General features: G+C 36.6%; 1 protein-coding gene and 3 non-coding genes across 4 annotated transcripts; all 4 read right to left on the minus strand.

Annotated features, from left to right (window-relative positions):
* Positions 1 to 1,196: 1,196 nt before the first annotated feature.
* Positions 1,197 to 1,712, minus strand: LOC122008968 (dirigent protein 22-like). The gene has a single exon (XM_042564915.1). It carries the CDS (start codon positions 1,710 to 1,712, stop codon positions 1,197 to 1,199), a length of 516 nt encoding a protein of 171 aa, XP_042420849.1.
* A 2,907-nt stretch (positions 1,713 to 4,619) lies between these two features.
* Positions 4,620 to 4,701, minus strand: TRNAS-CGA. The gene has a single exon. It is a non-coding gene; the product is annotated as a tRNA-Ser (tRNA).
* A 5,107-nt stretch (positions 4,702 to 9,808) lies between these two features.
* On the minus strand, positions 9,809 to 9,890 carry TRNAS-CGA. Its single transcript has one exon. It is a non-coding gene; the product is annotated as a tRNA-Ser (tRNA).
* Positions 9,891 to 11,370: 1,480 nt separating this feature from the next.
* Positions 11,371 to 11,452, minus strand: TRNAS-CGA. Its single transcript has one exon. It is a non-coding gene; the product is annotated as a tRNA-Ser (tRNA).
* Positions 11,453 to 15,303: the final 3,851 nt, after the last annotated feature.

A 15,303-nucleotide genomic window follows, 5' to 3' on the forward strand; every position in this document is an offset into this window, starting at 1 on the left:
TGATTTTTTAACTTAAGCAAACATTTCAGTCCTAATTAACTAATCAATACACATACACAATATTCTTAACTACTGCATTGGACTTTTGATTTACTCGATTAATTACTTCCCACGTAATCCGCACTTTAAATACAGACCAACTAAATACATTTTTAAGATCATTATTAAAAGTATTCAAGTAAAATTATATCTTTTCGTATTTATAATTAACTATAATTTAAAATTGTATGTATTGCAATTCATTTTCTAGTTGGTCAAATTCTGGCCAACAAAATTTACTGAATTAGTAATATGGATGATAATATACAGTCAAAAAATTAAGACAGTGTTAAATGACTAGATTCCAGTGGGTTAAAATGGATTTTTTTTATAATTTTTATGTTCATTATATATAATTTTTAGGGTAATATCATATTTTATGAGTTAATTATATCCTTTCTCACATATTTTCATATTTAATTTTTTAAAATAATACCTAATTAATCTTTATTAATAATATTAAATTAATTTTTAACTAGTTTAATTAATTTTTATCTAGGTAAATTCATTTATTGGATGGTCAGATTCTAACCATCCAGATTGAACGACCATTAGTAACTCCATTAAATACATTAATTATTGTCTCCCATACCTACTGTACACGTACGCTTGTATTCGTAATGATGATGTTGTGCTCTTTATATTATATTCATGTAATTTGTCCTCTTAATTTGAAAGTCTCCATGTGTATGAAGGTAGTGATAGTTGTCGAGCAAAGTTCTAAATAGGGTTAAAAAATTTTATAAAAAAAGGATGATTAAACTAATTCTTCTTCCTTAAATATTTTTTTTCTAAATTAAAGCAACAAATCCTAATTAATGAGGGTGTAAATCTTGCTAAAAAAAGAGTGGAGAATCATTTAATTGAAAGCTTCAAAATCAATTAATAAAATGTAATCGATCAAGTTTTGGAAAAAATAATTAATTAAATTATTATTATTTGTGGTGAAGAATATATATTTCTTAAGACAAAATATATGAATTGCATTGCATGTATAGTATCGAATAATAGATGATTGAATAATATTGTAGAACATCGATGGCATATATATAACCATCAATTTATTGAGGTACATCACACAGCATATGATTATATTATATTATATATATATATAATTATCTATTAATCGCCATAGTAAAAGTAGATTAAATGATTAATTAAAACTTAATGAAGGCGTCGAGCTGTCCGGTGAGCGTTTCCGGCGTCAAGACGATTTCCTTGCTGAGAAGGTACCCTCGAGCCCCTCGGAACCGTCCCGTGCCGCCGACGATCGCCCGCTCCGACACCGTCTCCAGCAACGGCTGCGATATGAATATGCCTTGGATGTCCAGCGAGCTGCCGTTGTACCTGCCGCCGGTGAACACCATGCTGAACGCCGTGAACCCGGAGGCGCCGGACCTGTCCGAGCCGATACCGAGGCCTTGTGAGTGGCCGATGACGGGCGCCCTCAGGTCGGTCGTCTCCCGGAGAGCGTTCTCGTAGGCGACGACGTTCCCGAAGCCGGTGGCCAGGCCGGAGTTGTCGGCGTTCACCGACAGCACCACCGTGGCGTTGGCGACGCCCAGGATTCTCTCATGCTGGAAGAAGCGCAGGTGGAGGTAGTTCTCCGGAGATGCAGCTGCAACTGACACAAGCAAAAAGTAGGAGAAGAAGAAGAACGTGGACGATGCCATTGCAATTGGCAGAGAAGCTAATTAAGATTTAATGGGGAGGATTAAGGGATCGCAATACAATTAATTAAGTGTAGCTAGTGTTGTGTATGTATTAATTTGATTGGTGCAATTAAATTGTGTTGTGGTGAGGGGTTTTTATAGAAGGTGAAGGTGAGGAGCTGCGCCTGCATGTGCCATGCATCACCTCAATTAATTAATTAATTAATTAATTAATTAATTAATTAGCACGTAATTAGCCAAGAGCGGGTCGCGTAGGTCATTAGTTGCTCCATCAGCAAAAAGACCAAGAGCCGTTGTAACTTGTAATTAACATAATACTCAAAATGAGGTTGCGTATTATTGTAATTATTTGATCCGAAGAAAAAGTCGTATTTGCGTTGTGTATTATTTTAATCGCGTATATATACTTTGTATGATTATTATTTTAGCACTGAAAAATATACGCTTGACTTAGATTTTATAATTAAAATGGCTGTCAATATGACGATATCCATATGCTTTCCTTTCAAAGCAGTTTCTAAGTTTAGTGGATGGGGAAAAGGAAAAAAAAAGAGAGAAGGTTTATATTGTTAAAAAAGATTAGGAACTTTTTTTTAAAAAAAAAACAAGTGTATTTATCTAAAGATACGCTGCTGCATGAAAATATATTAGTTCATCCATGTTTAATTATGAGCTATAAAGAGAAATCTCAATGAAATGTACCAGCATATATATATAAATTTATGATTCATCATTTCATTTTTTATGAGTTCCATCATTTTTATATCTATCCTCGAGGATTCTTTTCTTGGCATATTATTTTTTTTTTAATTTTAATGAAATTGATATATATATCTAAATAACTTTGTAATTGTTTTGGAATCTAAATGTTGTATTAACTAATTAGGCATGTGTCCATAAATTTTTTTTTTTTTAACATTATTTCAATAACCTGACTTTTACTTAGTTCTTCCTACAATATTATAAGAAGTTATTAGAATTTGTCAAGCCATAATGACTAACTACTTGAGTTTACATTAATTATCTACAAGAAATGGTGATTTAAATTAATTATATATATATATATATATATGATCCATTCTAAAATTTTTTAAATTTTATGGATTGATGGAGTTGGTACGTAAATAAATATTTATTCTAATAAATTTTAAAGTCAATTTCTAATGAGTACAAAATTAAATGTCTCATAAAATGTTTAACCTTCTTAATATAAAGGGCCGTTGTATAAAATAAAATATCTCTCATAATTTATTGATTTATACTTTTTTATCGGAAGAAGGATAAAAGTGGCCATGAACCATACGTAATGGTGCATCATGCGAGATAGGGATGGTCAACCAACGAGTGAGGGACTGACTTTGACCATAAGCGAGTCCTCGCGACCATGTAAAATTAACGGCATATGAACTGTTAAAATGATAATTAATTAATGGTTTCAAAGGCAAAGAACAAGAAAAAGTCAGCGCACAGACGAATCTCGTTCTCTTTGAATATTCTTTCTCGTCTTCCATTCAAACATGAAATTGGTAGGGTTGATTTATTATTATTATTATTTAACAAGAGATCGACATTTGCTGTTTTAACACTCAAACAAACATTAATTATTAAAATAATAATAAGAAGAAGAATTAGCAGACGTAATCTTTTTAACCACTAATTCCTATATAATTATAAATATTAGAACATCACAATGCATATATTAATAAGATGTTATAACGACCTTGAGTATTAAACACCATTATAAAAGGATATTATAATGTGTTCGTGTAATTATTTTTTTATTTTTATAATTTTATTTATTAAAAAAATATAAATTTTAAAATTAAAAATTAAATATGAATTTAGTGGTCTACAAACATCTATTTTATTTAACAAATATATTAAAAATAATATTATTATTTTTGAAAAATAGTAAAATTATTTTTTTAAAAAAGTAAGATTATTATTAAAATTAATAATAATAATGTCAATATTTTAAAAATATTTATTTAATATTAAAAGGAATACGGATAAAAGAAATATGTTATTATAATACCTCATGCTGATAGAGCCAGAATCTCCTGGATCACTTTTTGTGGTCCAGGGAATGTGCCACTCCTATTTGCCGCCGGATCGTGGCCGCGATCCGGCCGCAATTGGTTGCGATCCCTTCTAGGGTTCACCGTCCCCACTAGGTTATAGTTTTTGTTCGGAACGAGCGGCCGGAGGTCGCCCGGAAGATATCCTCGCTCGGCGTCCAGTAACCAGACCACTTATCCATCACCGAAGGCCTCCGGACGACCTCCGACCGCCCGCTCCGAACAAAAACTATAACCCGGTGGGGACGGTGAACCCTAGAAGGGATCGCAACCAATTACGGCTAGATCACAGTCACGATCCAACTGCAAATAAGAATGACACATCCTTTAAACCATAAAAAAATGGTCCAGGAGATCTCCTCTCATGCTGATATGCTCTTACAATTAAATATAATTAATTCCTTCATAATAATAGATTCAATAGATTTTAAATATAAATTATTAATATATATTATATTAGTTGAAAGTGCATAGAAATAAGTTGTGAATGACAGCAGCATCGTTGCTCCAATCCTCCACAAATCGATGAGAAAACTGTAAAAATTTTGTTTTTCGTTGCTGCGAAATGATCCTGATTCTTGATAGGAATAATAGTCGTCAATCGATTCAAGGATTGACTTTATCAAAAGAATAAATTTCGTTAAACCATTTTATATTATCTAAGTCAAGATTAAGTACATACTTTTCAGTGCCAAAATAATAATCAGATAAAGAATTCGGTTATAATAATACACAAAACAATACGACATTTTCTTCGAAAATCATAGCGCGGAATCGAAGAGGACGGCAGCGGAGGCACCGACGCGACGAGGGAGACGTAAAAAGTTCACGTCGACAGCAGGATTCGAACCTGCGCAGGCAGAGCCCAACAGATTTCGAGTCTGTCTCCTTAACCACTCGGACATATCGACAGTTGAACTTTAGACCGTATTGTCTATTTTAATTGATGATATTTGTTTGAAATCTGGATTTTATTCCATTCTATGCAAGTCTAATTTTTAAAAACATTACGAATTTTTATATAATTTTAATTACGATAACAAAGAGTATTTTATATCTAAAAAATTGTGTCTATTCTATTCAACTACAGAATCCACGGGCACGATGCGGTAATAACATGGACGGTGATTGAGTGAAACTGGAAAGCCAATTCAGGAGCTATTTTGGATTTACTTGGTAGAAATTGATGTGTCATGTATGTATTTTAAAATCATGATAATTTTTTCATAGTTCATATACAGTTGTTGCGTTTAAGAATTCAACATTTATTGGTGTCAAATAGACACCTAGTTCAATACAATCAAACACTTAAGCCAACCTCACATTAACACCAACTAATAGCTGTAGAATCGAGAAAGTGCGATGGGTGTGAATATCGCGTGTTTAAAAATTTTTTCCTTTTTCAACATTTAAATCAAAGTTGTATAGTAGAAATTAAAGAACAATTTCGATTACTTGGTTCGGAGTCTACGTTGACTCCTACTTCAAAGTCCACGATCCTTAACTGCACCGTTGGACAATCCACTAAAACTTTCTTTCCAAAAACCTTCGGAAAGAAGCAATTCGTACAATGAGATGAGTAAGATAATAACAACCTACTATCTTACTTGAATTAAGTACAAGACAAGCTAAATTAAATATACCGACACTAGATGTAGTACGAAGCTCGGTCGGTAATTCTTGGGTGAAGCAACAACTTGCTTGGAGATGAGTAGTAGACTTGTCGCACAAACAGTAGCTTTGCACAGAGATCAACCCAAAACTGATTCCTTGATTCGTTCACTGAGCCTCGGACCTCGAGCTCCTTTTTTATAAGAATGGTCAACGTTTGGTTGACCGATCCTTGGGTTGTGATCCGGCAGTAAGGACGAAGGACCCCCTCTGGAGGGGAATCAACGTCACGTGGAGGTCAAAAGGCAAAATGGTCAACCTAAGGTATGGTCGACCGGATAGGATTAGTGTTAGCAGGCCGACCGCCCTAGCGAGTCCGGGCGGAGTCAAAGACTACCCGACGGGGAGTCGGGTTTCCGACGCTCATGGTGAACAGGGTCGCCGGGCCGAGCGGGTAGCCCGCTCAGCCGAGGCGTAAAGCAGCAATGCTGTGAAGGAACAGTCTCAGCCGAGCACGCGAGGGAGTAAAATCTTCCCGGTCGGACCGATACTTACGCCCGGTCGGACCGATACCTACGCCCGGTCGGACCGATACCTGCCGAGCGGATGGACACTCGGCTCGGGGAAAAAAGAGACAAGGACAAGGGGACATTGGGGAACATCTTCTGACAACAGGCATGTTCACGATCAAGACATACGCAGAATCTTACGACAGAAGGTTCTGCCGTCCCATCAAATAGGTGCTCGGACTGTAGCAGTATGGTGTCAGACATGCTCCTCTGGCAAGCCCATACTAAGGTATGGTAAAGGACACGTGTACGTCTCGGTAGGTGTGCATAAGCCTCCTCATATCTCTATATAAGAGCTCGCAGACTTCATCGGAGGTACGCGATCTCGCATCTTTAGAGCCACTTCATCGTTTTCCTCTTGCCTGACTTGAGCGTCGGAGGGTCGTCACCGGGAACCCCTTCCCGGGCCGACTTCCTTGCATGTTCGCTGGAGATCCATACGGCCGGTCAGAGATCCACGTCATCAGTTCGGAGAGCGCCACGCGCCACGCGCCTAGCGTCCATCGACTCAGCGTTCGGACAGGATCAGGTTGGATTGACCGAACCCGCTCCCTTCCTTCTTCATTGAGATCTAATGTTGATTCGATCTTCGGACATTAATTACATTTAATGGTTTGGTCGACTGATCCCTTTGTTCGGTTGACTGAAAAGTGAACTTCCCTATTCGCCGAGATTTGCACTTAATGCGTCTTTAATGTGATGATTATTCAGTTGACCGATCCCTGTGTTCGGTCAACCGATTCCTGTGTTCGGTCGATCGATCAGGTTGGCTTCCCATGTCTGCTTCTGATCGAACTGATCTTTGCCACATCATTAGTGTTCGGTCGATCGATCCTTTGGTTCGGTCGGCTGATCAGGCCTTGATCGGATGTTGATTTGCTTTGGTCTAAACTTGTTTCTAATCTGAGTTAGTCATGTTCGGTCGATCGATCATGCCAGACCTACAAAACAGAGTTATACAGAATATTTCTGCAAAACAGAGATTAGCACAGTAATATATGATGCATGAGAAGTATTAGACAGTAAAACTGTCTTGATCTCAACTTGAAAATCTTCCCATTTTTTCAGTTGGATCAGCGACCTTAGATTGTTTCGGACACAACCTCATTGTCGCTCCTCTAGTGGCTCACCTCAACCTACCTGCCAAACATTGATCTCCAGACATGTTTGGACTTTCTGCTTAGCCTCGATCGGCTCGTCAGGACTTTCTTTCGATCTTCGGTCCTCCAGATCTCTCAATCTCACTACTAAGTGTTGGATCATCTCGACCCAACTTGGACTTTACACCTAGGTTTCACGATCTGCTATATAAGTCTTTCTTACCAAGCCTCCAAATAGGGCTTTCTCGGTTGAGTAAACAACCTGCACATTTGATCAACTTGTTAGAACACAACAAGACTTAACTTGAACATTTGACAACATCAAAACTTAGGTTTAATTCTGGTATAACCTGCACCAACAATCTCCCACTTTTTGATGTTTGAGAACAAAGGTTCAAAGTTAAGTTTAAAATATGCAAAAATAAGTAAACATACATTTTTAATTTAACTTTTCCCATGAGGAAATATTTTCCCCTGAATTCACTATCTCTTTCCCTTTGATACACATCAAAAGTAGGGAAAACAATCAAACTATAGGAAAATTTAATTTTGATTTGAAAATTCTGAATTTGAAGAAATATTTTTGAAAGTTTAAGTAGAGATAAAATCTCAAAGATTTTGAAAATATTAAAATTTTAAAAGTTTTAAAAAAAATTGAAAAGTTATAAAGGAAAAGGTTTTGGAAAATGTGTAAAGTTATAGTTTGAAAAAAAAAATCGAAAGGCAAAATTTTAAAAATTTGTAAAGTAAATAATTTTAAATTTTTTTAGGAAAAATAAAATTCTGAAATAAAAAATTTAAAAATTTGGAAGCAAACATTTTGAATGATTTTTTTTAAAAAAAAAAATTGAAAGTTTTGTAAAGTAAATAATTTTAAAAATTATTTTTGAAAATTTTAGAAAAGATGAAATTCTGAAAAATAATTTATATTTTTTAATATTATTTATTAATTTAGTAATTTAAGTATAGAAATTTTAAGGTCAATTGTTAAAGAAAAATTAATTAATTAAGGATTAATTTAAGGTTAAGTATGTTGATTTAATGATTATTAATTGGGTTAAGAATGAATTGTAAAGTAATTTTAATCGTGATGGTAAATTTATACAGGTTGATTTTTAGATTTGAGTTAAATTTGATTTTTTTTTTTATTTTTAATTAACCATTGAAAATTTACTTTATAATTGTTAGATTAATTTCAACTAAGGTTGATTACTATTTTAATTGCCAATTAAAGTTTCCTAATTAATTAAATATTGATTAAGGTTAAAGTATTTTATTTAAGTTAAACTTATTAATTATTGATGAAGTTTGATTTGATTAATGAATTAATTTTAATTTAAAGTTGATTTAATTTGTCTTTAAATTACTTTAAGTTTTATTTAATTAGTTAAGTTAAATTAAGTTTTAATTTTAAGTTTTTCATTTTTAATTTATTTAAGTTCCAATTAAATTAAGTTGAGTTTTAATGAAGTTTGAATTAAATTAGTTTTAATTAAGTTTTTAAAAATAATTTTAATTAGGCCTGTAAAATAATTTTAATTAAGTTTTAATTTAATTGAATAAGTATTTTTAAAAATGTTGCTGAATCGATGTTAGATTCAAACTTAGCTCTGGTTTAATCAATTAAGCTTTCTAAGGATAAATTTTCAGTTCAGTGGCAAGACCTATGGTCTTCTTGTATATCAACGGTGGACCACTTGCTAAAAACTTTCTAAAATAGTTCTGTCCAAAAAATTTAATACTAAGTTTTGGTCCAACTAGCTCATACTTGACTGGGGTAGTTTCGGTCAAATCGATTAATTAAGTCCAGTGCACTAGGTAGAATATACATGATTCAACCTAGACATACCTTCACAAAATTTCCTTGACGTACTATCATCCCAATTCATTCCAATACTGTTATTAGGGTTTGGTAAACCTTTTATAACTAATCATCCTAAACTAACAACATAAAGAAAAGATACATGACATGGTATATAATAGATAAATATGTATGATCATGACAAATCAATCAATTTAAACTAGTCATATTATTGTTGTTGTATTATTATTATTATTATTATAGTTATTTTATTATTATTATTATTATTTATTTTATTATTATAGTTATTTTTATTATTCTTTGTTATGATTTATTATTATTACTATTATTATTAGTTTCATAATTAAAAGATACATGATTAAATTTTTGAAAGTTTAAATTTTGTATATAAATAATGAATATTAATATTAAAAGGAATGTGAATGGAATAGACATGATGTTATAATGCCTCATACTGATATACTCTTACAATTAAATATAATTAATTCCTAATGATAGATTCAATAGATTTTAAATATAAATTATTAATATATATTGTATTAGTTGAAAGTGCATAGAAAGTTTTGAATGACAACAGCATCGTTGACTCCAATCCTCCACAAATCGATGAGAAAACTGTAAAAATTTGTCTTTCGTTGCTGTGAAATGATCCGATTCTTGATAGGAATAATAGTCCTCAATCGATTCGAGGATTGACTTTATCATAAGAATAAATTTCGTTAAAGACCATTTTAGATTATCTAAGTCAAGGACTCAAGATTAAGTACATACTTTTCAGTGCCAAAATAATAATCAGATAAAGAATTCGGTTATAATAATACACAAAACAATACGACTTTTCTTCGAAAAACATAGCGCGGACGGCAGCGGAGGCACCGACGAGGGAGGAGTACGGAGACATAAAAACTTTTAATTACGTCGACAGCAGGATTCGAACCTGCGCAGGCAGAGCCCAACAGATTTCGAGTCTGTCTCCTTAACCACTCGGACATAACGACAATTGATTTTTAGATCGGATTTTTTATTTTAATTGATTATATTTGTTTGAAATCTTTATTCCATTCTATGCAAGTCTAATTTTTAAAAACATTACGATTTTTTATATAATTTTAATTACGATAACAAAGAGTATTTTTATATCTAAAAAATTGTGTCTATCCTATTCAACTACAGAATCCACGGCCACGATGCGGTAATAAGATGGACGGTGATTGAGTGAAACTGGAACGCCAATTCAGGAGCTATTTTGGATTTACTTGGTAGAAATTGGCGTGTCATGTATGTATTTTAAAATCATGATAATTTTTTCATAGTTCATGTACAGTTGTTGCGTTTAAGAATTCAACATTTATACTTAAGCCAACCTCACATTAACACCAACAAATAACTGCTTTCAAACATGCCAATGCACACCAGGTAGTAAAAATAAACACACGTTTCGGTAAAGAATTGAGTCCTAAACTTACAAAAATGTAGAAACCATGTGATATGGTGATGAGGGCCCCATCCCATGGAGGATAATTGTTAAAATCAAAGTCAAGACGGTCAACGCTCAAATATCATCGGTCGATCGAACAATCATGTCGCGATCGGAGGGAGAAAATTTCGATCAGATCCCGTCTCATATGGGCTTTGTCACCTTTCCAACTATCTCTCAATTAGGTAAGATTTTATTAACACAAGCTTTTATTTGTTGAGGAGAATCTAGGCCAATTCAAAATTGTTGATATTTATACCGGTCAATCATAGAATAGAAATTCTGATTCATTTAGATCAAGCTTCCTTTCTATTAATTTGGAAGTTCTTCTTAGATATAAGGAAATGATTCAGTTCTATAGCTAAAGATCGTAGTTCTCGAACGAGCAATCAAAAAGATTTTGAAGGATCTTCTGGATTAGATACTCTTTCTCTAATGATCGTAGCATCAAGTACTTACTGACGAGCTCTAATATGATCAGATTTTAAGTAAGCATCTCTTGTATAATATGAGCAACACCAAATCCCTCTAAAACCCAAACTTCCATTTCTCCTACTCGTTGTCCCCCTTGCTTTGTTCTGGGAAAGTGTCAAATGATCGACGCTCAAGAGAGTAGTGGACGCTAGAGTGTCAAAAAAAATGATATGTACAGAAACCGGGCCGAACAATTACCTCGCTCGGCCTTGCGATAGGACTCTGTATTGACACCGACGAGACGACGAGGTAAGAGTACAGAGACGTAAAGTCTTGTATTATATGAGCAACATCAAATCCCTCTAAAACCCAAATTTCCATTTCTCCTACTCGTTATCCCCCTTTGCTTTGTTCTGGAGAAGTGTCAAATGACCGACGCTCAAGAGAGTAGTGGACGCTGCCAGAGTGTCAAAAAAGGTGATGTACAAAAATCAGGCCGAACAACTACATCGCTCGGCATTGCGATAGGACTCGATATTGACACCGACAAGACGACGAGGGAAGAGTACAGAGACGTAAAAACTTTACGTCGACAGCAGGATTCGAACCTGCGCAGGCAAAGCCCAACAGATTTCGAGTCTGTCTCCTTAACCACTCGGACATATCGACAATTGATATTTAGATCGGATTGTCTGTTTTAATTGATGATATTCTTTTGAAATCTGGATTTTATTCCATTCTATGCAAATCTAGTTTTTAAAAACATTACGAATTTTTATATAATTTTAATTACGATAACAAAGAGTATTTTTATATATAAAAAATTGTGTCTACTCTATCCTATTCAACTACAAATATGGAGACAAGAGTGGGGTATCGGGTGTAAAAACATTAATAGAGTGGGATACCTGGTGAAAAAATAAAATAATATTTATTTAATTTTTTTTATTGAACCTTAAATGTATCATCTCATTGTGGTTATTGTAATATCCCAGTTCAGATATTCTGATTAAATATAGTTTAAAATATTAGATAGTACTATTTATATCATCAAGATGCACCTTCTTTTTCAAAAGCCCAAACTTAAGAACTCCAAAATTAAGCATGCTTGGCTTGGAGAAATCTGAGAATGGATGACCTTCTGGGAAGTTTTCCAGGGTGCGTGTGAGTGAGGACAAAACACGCTTAAAGGACCTGCGGTGGTCTGTGGAGCTAGTCGTCAACCCGATGAGCAATTCTGGTGGCGTTCCTAGTTCGGTTCGGGTGGGGCCTGTTGGGATCTTAGATGGCTAGAGGGGGGGGGTGAATAGCCCCTTGAAAAACTTAAACCAAAACTTCTACACAGATAATTGTTAGCACAGCGGAATTAGACAACTAAAGAAAGGAAAAACACAAGCACACTAACACTAGGATTTACGAGGTTCGGGGATAACTTGCCCCTACTCCTCGGCGTGTCCGTACGGTGGACGACTCCTTGATCTTCGGTAGATCGCATCCCGGATAACTTCCGGCTACAAATCCTCCTTCTCGGTGGAGTAACCTCCCCACAACGTCTCAAGAAAGATCTAAGTTAAAGCACGAGACTTACAGAAACTCGGTGGCAAAGGAGAATTGAAATGTTTACAACCACGCGAGGATCAGTAGCAGAAAACAGAGATCGTAGTTCACCCGAGAGCTCAAGAACTTCGCACAACAGCACACTATTTTCTTTCAAGCTTTCTTGTTATTGTTCTTGTTCCACTCTCGCTGTTTTTACTGCTTCTCAAAAACTGATCTCTGCTGTCACAGATCTGGTCAAAACTGCGCAAATCAGCGCTGCAGCCAATCCCTCTTCCTCCTTCTCTGGTTCTCTGAACTCACACCAATGGTATCACAGTCAACACTGGCGTCTTCTGAGCTCGAACCAATCCCCAGGAGTCAAGCAGATCGCAGCCAGATCACAGCAGTATCCGTTGATGCCTGAAATGCACCATACGCCGCTGAAACCAGCATAAAGACCATTTGTCGCATTCCTCTTATGAACTTAATTTGAAATTAGGCTTGGAATGATACCTGTTAACCTGCAAACTCAAAAGCTAACAGCACAGAGGATTACATCACATAAATGAATGAGATATATCAAAAGCAGTGAAGGAATCGTTGATACAGCGAACAAATCAGAGTGTGTGGATCGGTCACCAGACCGATCACAGTGCCTTGGACCGATCAGGCAACAGCCTGATCGGTCTGAGGCCATTCTGATCGGTCGTAGTGACCGATCAGATTGAGTGTGGATCGGTCCACAGACCGATCCACCTCTTTCTCTCTTCTGCGGGCTTTTCTCCTGATCGGTCTCCCTGACCGATCAGATTGCACTCAGTGTGCTACTGAGTGTCATCTGATCGGTCATCAGACCGATCCGTGGAACTTAGTTTCACTGGATCGGTCTGCCGACCGATCCACTGATTCTTGTGTCACTGGATCGGTCTACCGACCGATCCAATGTGCCATGTAATGTCCACTTAGGTCCCTCTCTGACCTAATCCGGAGAACGAGCTACCGAGCCCTCTCTGACCTAGTCCGGTCCAGAGAACGAGCTACCGAGCCCTCTTCCGACTTCGTCCGGTCCAGAGAACGAGCTACCGAGCCCTCTCTGACCTAGTCCGGAGAACGAGCTACCGAGCCCTCTCCGACTTCGTCCGGTCCAGAGAACGAGCTACCGAGCTATCTCTGACCATTCCGTGCCAAGTCAGCATACTTGGACTTTTCCCGTGCCAAGCTCCCTGCTTGGACTTTTCACCAGATGTCTTGACCCATCTGGATTTCCCTTGCCTGGCTTCACTCACCAGGACTTTCCCTCCCAACTGATCAACCTCGATCAGTAGTCATTCTGAGTTTAATCAATATCTGATACAAACTTAAATCAGTGTCAACATCAAAACAACAGCTAGGTCAGACTGTATCAACAATCTCCCCTTTTTTGTTGTTTGACAATACGATTTAAGTTTAGATCAGAATTGTTCAAATTTTCATAATTTTAGGGGAATCAAGATCCTCCCCCTAAGACGGATACAACACTATGTGAGGGTCTTCACATTTGTATTCATCTAAACTTAGTTATCTTCTCCCCCTTTGTCAAACACCGAAAAAGTACGAATAAGGTAAGATAACTTAAAGAACTCCCCCTTAACCCTTACCGTCTGGTTCTTAAAGCACTTAGAATTCCCTCTAAGTGTATTCTAAGACAGTAATAAGGAAATGAAAGACAAAACAAGACATGCAAGTGAACAGCATATTAATAACCGATAGAAAATGAAGCATAATAAAGAGCAAGTAAATATAAAACTGAGTAGCATAAATACAGGAGTAGCATCAGAAGTGCAAACATCCAGGTCAGTCATAAAGACAAACAAATAGCATCCAAAATACAGACAGTCAACAAACAGACTGTATCAATCAACATCCTCACACTGAGGAACATCACCATCATCGGTAGGAGGAGTGAAATCCTGAGGCGGCACGCTGGAGGATGGATAGCCTGGATAAGACTGCGGAGGCGGGTAGCGTGCCATCCATCCGAGTAGCAACTGCTGTGTCACCACCTGATGACTGCGCACATCATCGAAGCGCTGGTCAATATGCCCGCGCAGGTCATCGTAGCACTGGTCTATCCGAATACGCATGCCATCCAGCTCAGCAGATATCATCTCATCGTGCCGATCAAAGCGGCTCTCCAGCTCGGCGATCTGCCAGCGCAGATCAGGATCGGCCTCTCCATCGTCAGCAGCAGGAGGAGCAGCAACAGGAGCAACCTGTCGTGGAGGTCCCCGTGGTAACTCACCCAGTGCTCTCCCATCCTTCCACCGAACATCCCCATTTTGCCCTATGATGCCAGACTTGGAAAACGCCCGTTTCCCAAGTCGGCAATCCTGCCTGATCATTTTGACTATTCTACCCTTAGAGACATCAACCTGAAGGGTTTCGAGCCAATCAGTAATTATATGCCCATAAGGCATATAAATAGTGGAGCCGCTAGGCCTAGAATATGATATGATCGAGGAGTAGATGCTCGACATGATTTCAAAATCGAGACGTCGACGCAACCCATAAAGCATAAGACAATGATATGATCGGATCTCAGATAATGGTTTAGATGTGATAGGTAGAAGGCAGTTCGTGACAATCTTAAAAAGAATGTAGTCTTGAGGAGATAATCTCAAGGCTGCAAAAGTAGGGAAGTCAACATCTAGCTCATCTAGTCCATCCGGTCTAGGTTGCCTGAAGAAGTACTCATAAATATCGTCAGGTGATACATCAAGTGGAGGAGGTAGTGACTCTGGTAAATCAGGATACAAAGGAAAAGGATCTCCTGAACACATACGACAACCTAGATACCCAAAGAATTCTCTGATGGAGAAATCGATACTTCTTTTAGCGACTCGAGTGGTATAAACACCATCATGGTTTTGATGAAGGTTGTTATAGAATTCAGATATTAGGTCAAGATTGATGTCCCTTTCTAGGTAGACTACTGAATCAAG

The sequence above is a fragment of the Zingiber officinale genome, chromosome 1A (assembly GCF_018446385.1).
Source record: "Zingiber officinale cultivar Zhangliang chromosome 1A, Zo_v1.1, whole genome shotgun sequence".
Taxonomy (NCBI): domain Eukaryota; kingdom Viridiplantae; phylum Streptophyta; class Magnoliopsida; order Zingiberales; family Zingiberaceae; genus Zingiber; species Zingiber officinale.

Coding starts and splice junctions, on each gene's coding strand:
- LOC122008968 (XM_042564915.1), bottom strand. CDS start 1,712: ATGGCATCGTCCACGTTCTTCTTCTTCTCCTACTTTTTGCTTGTGTCA.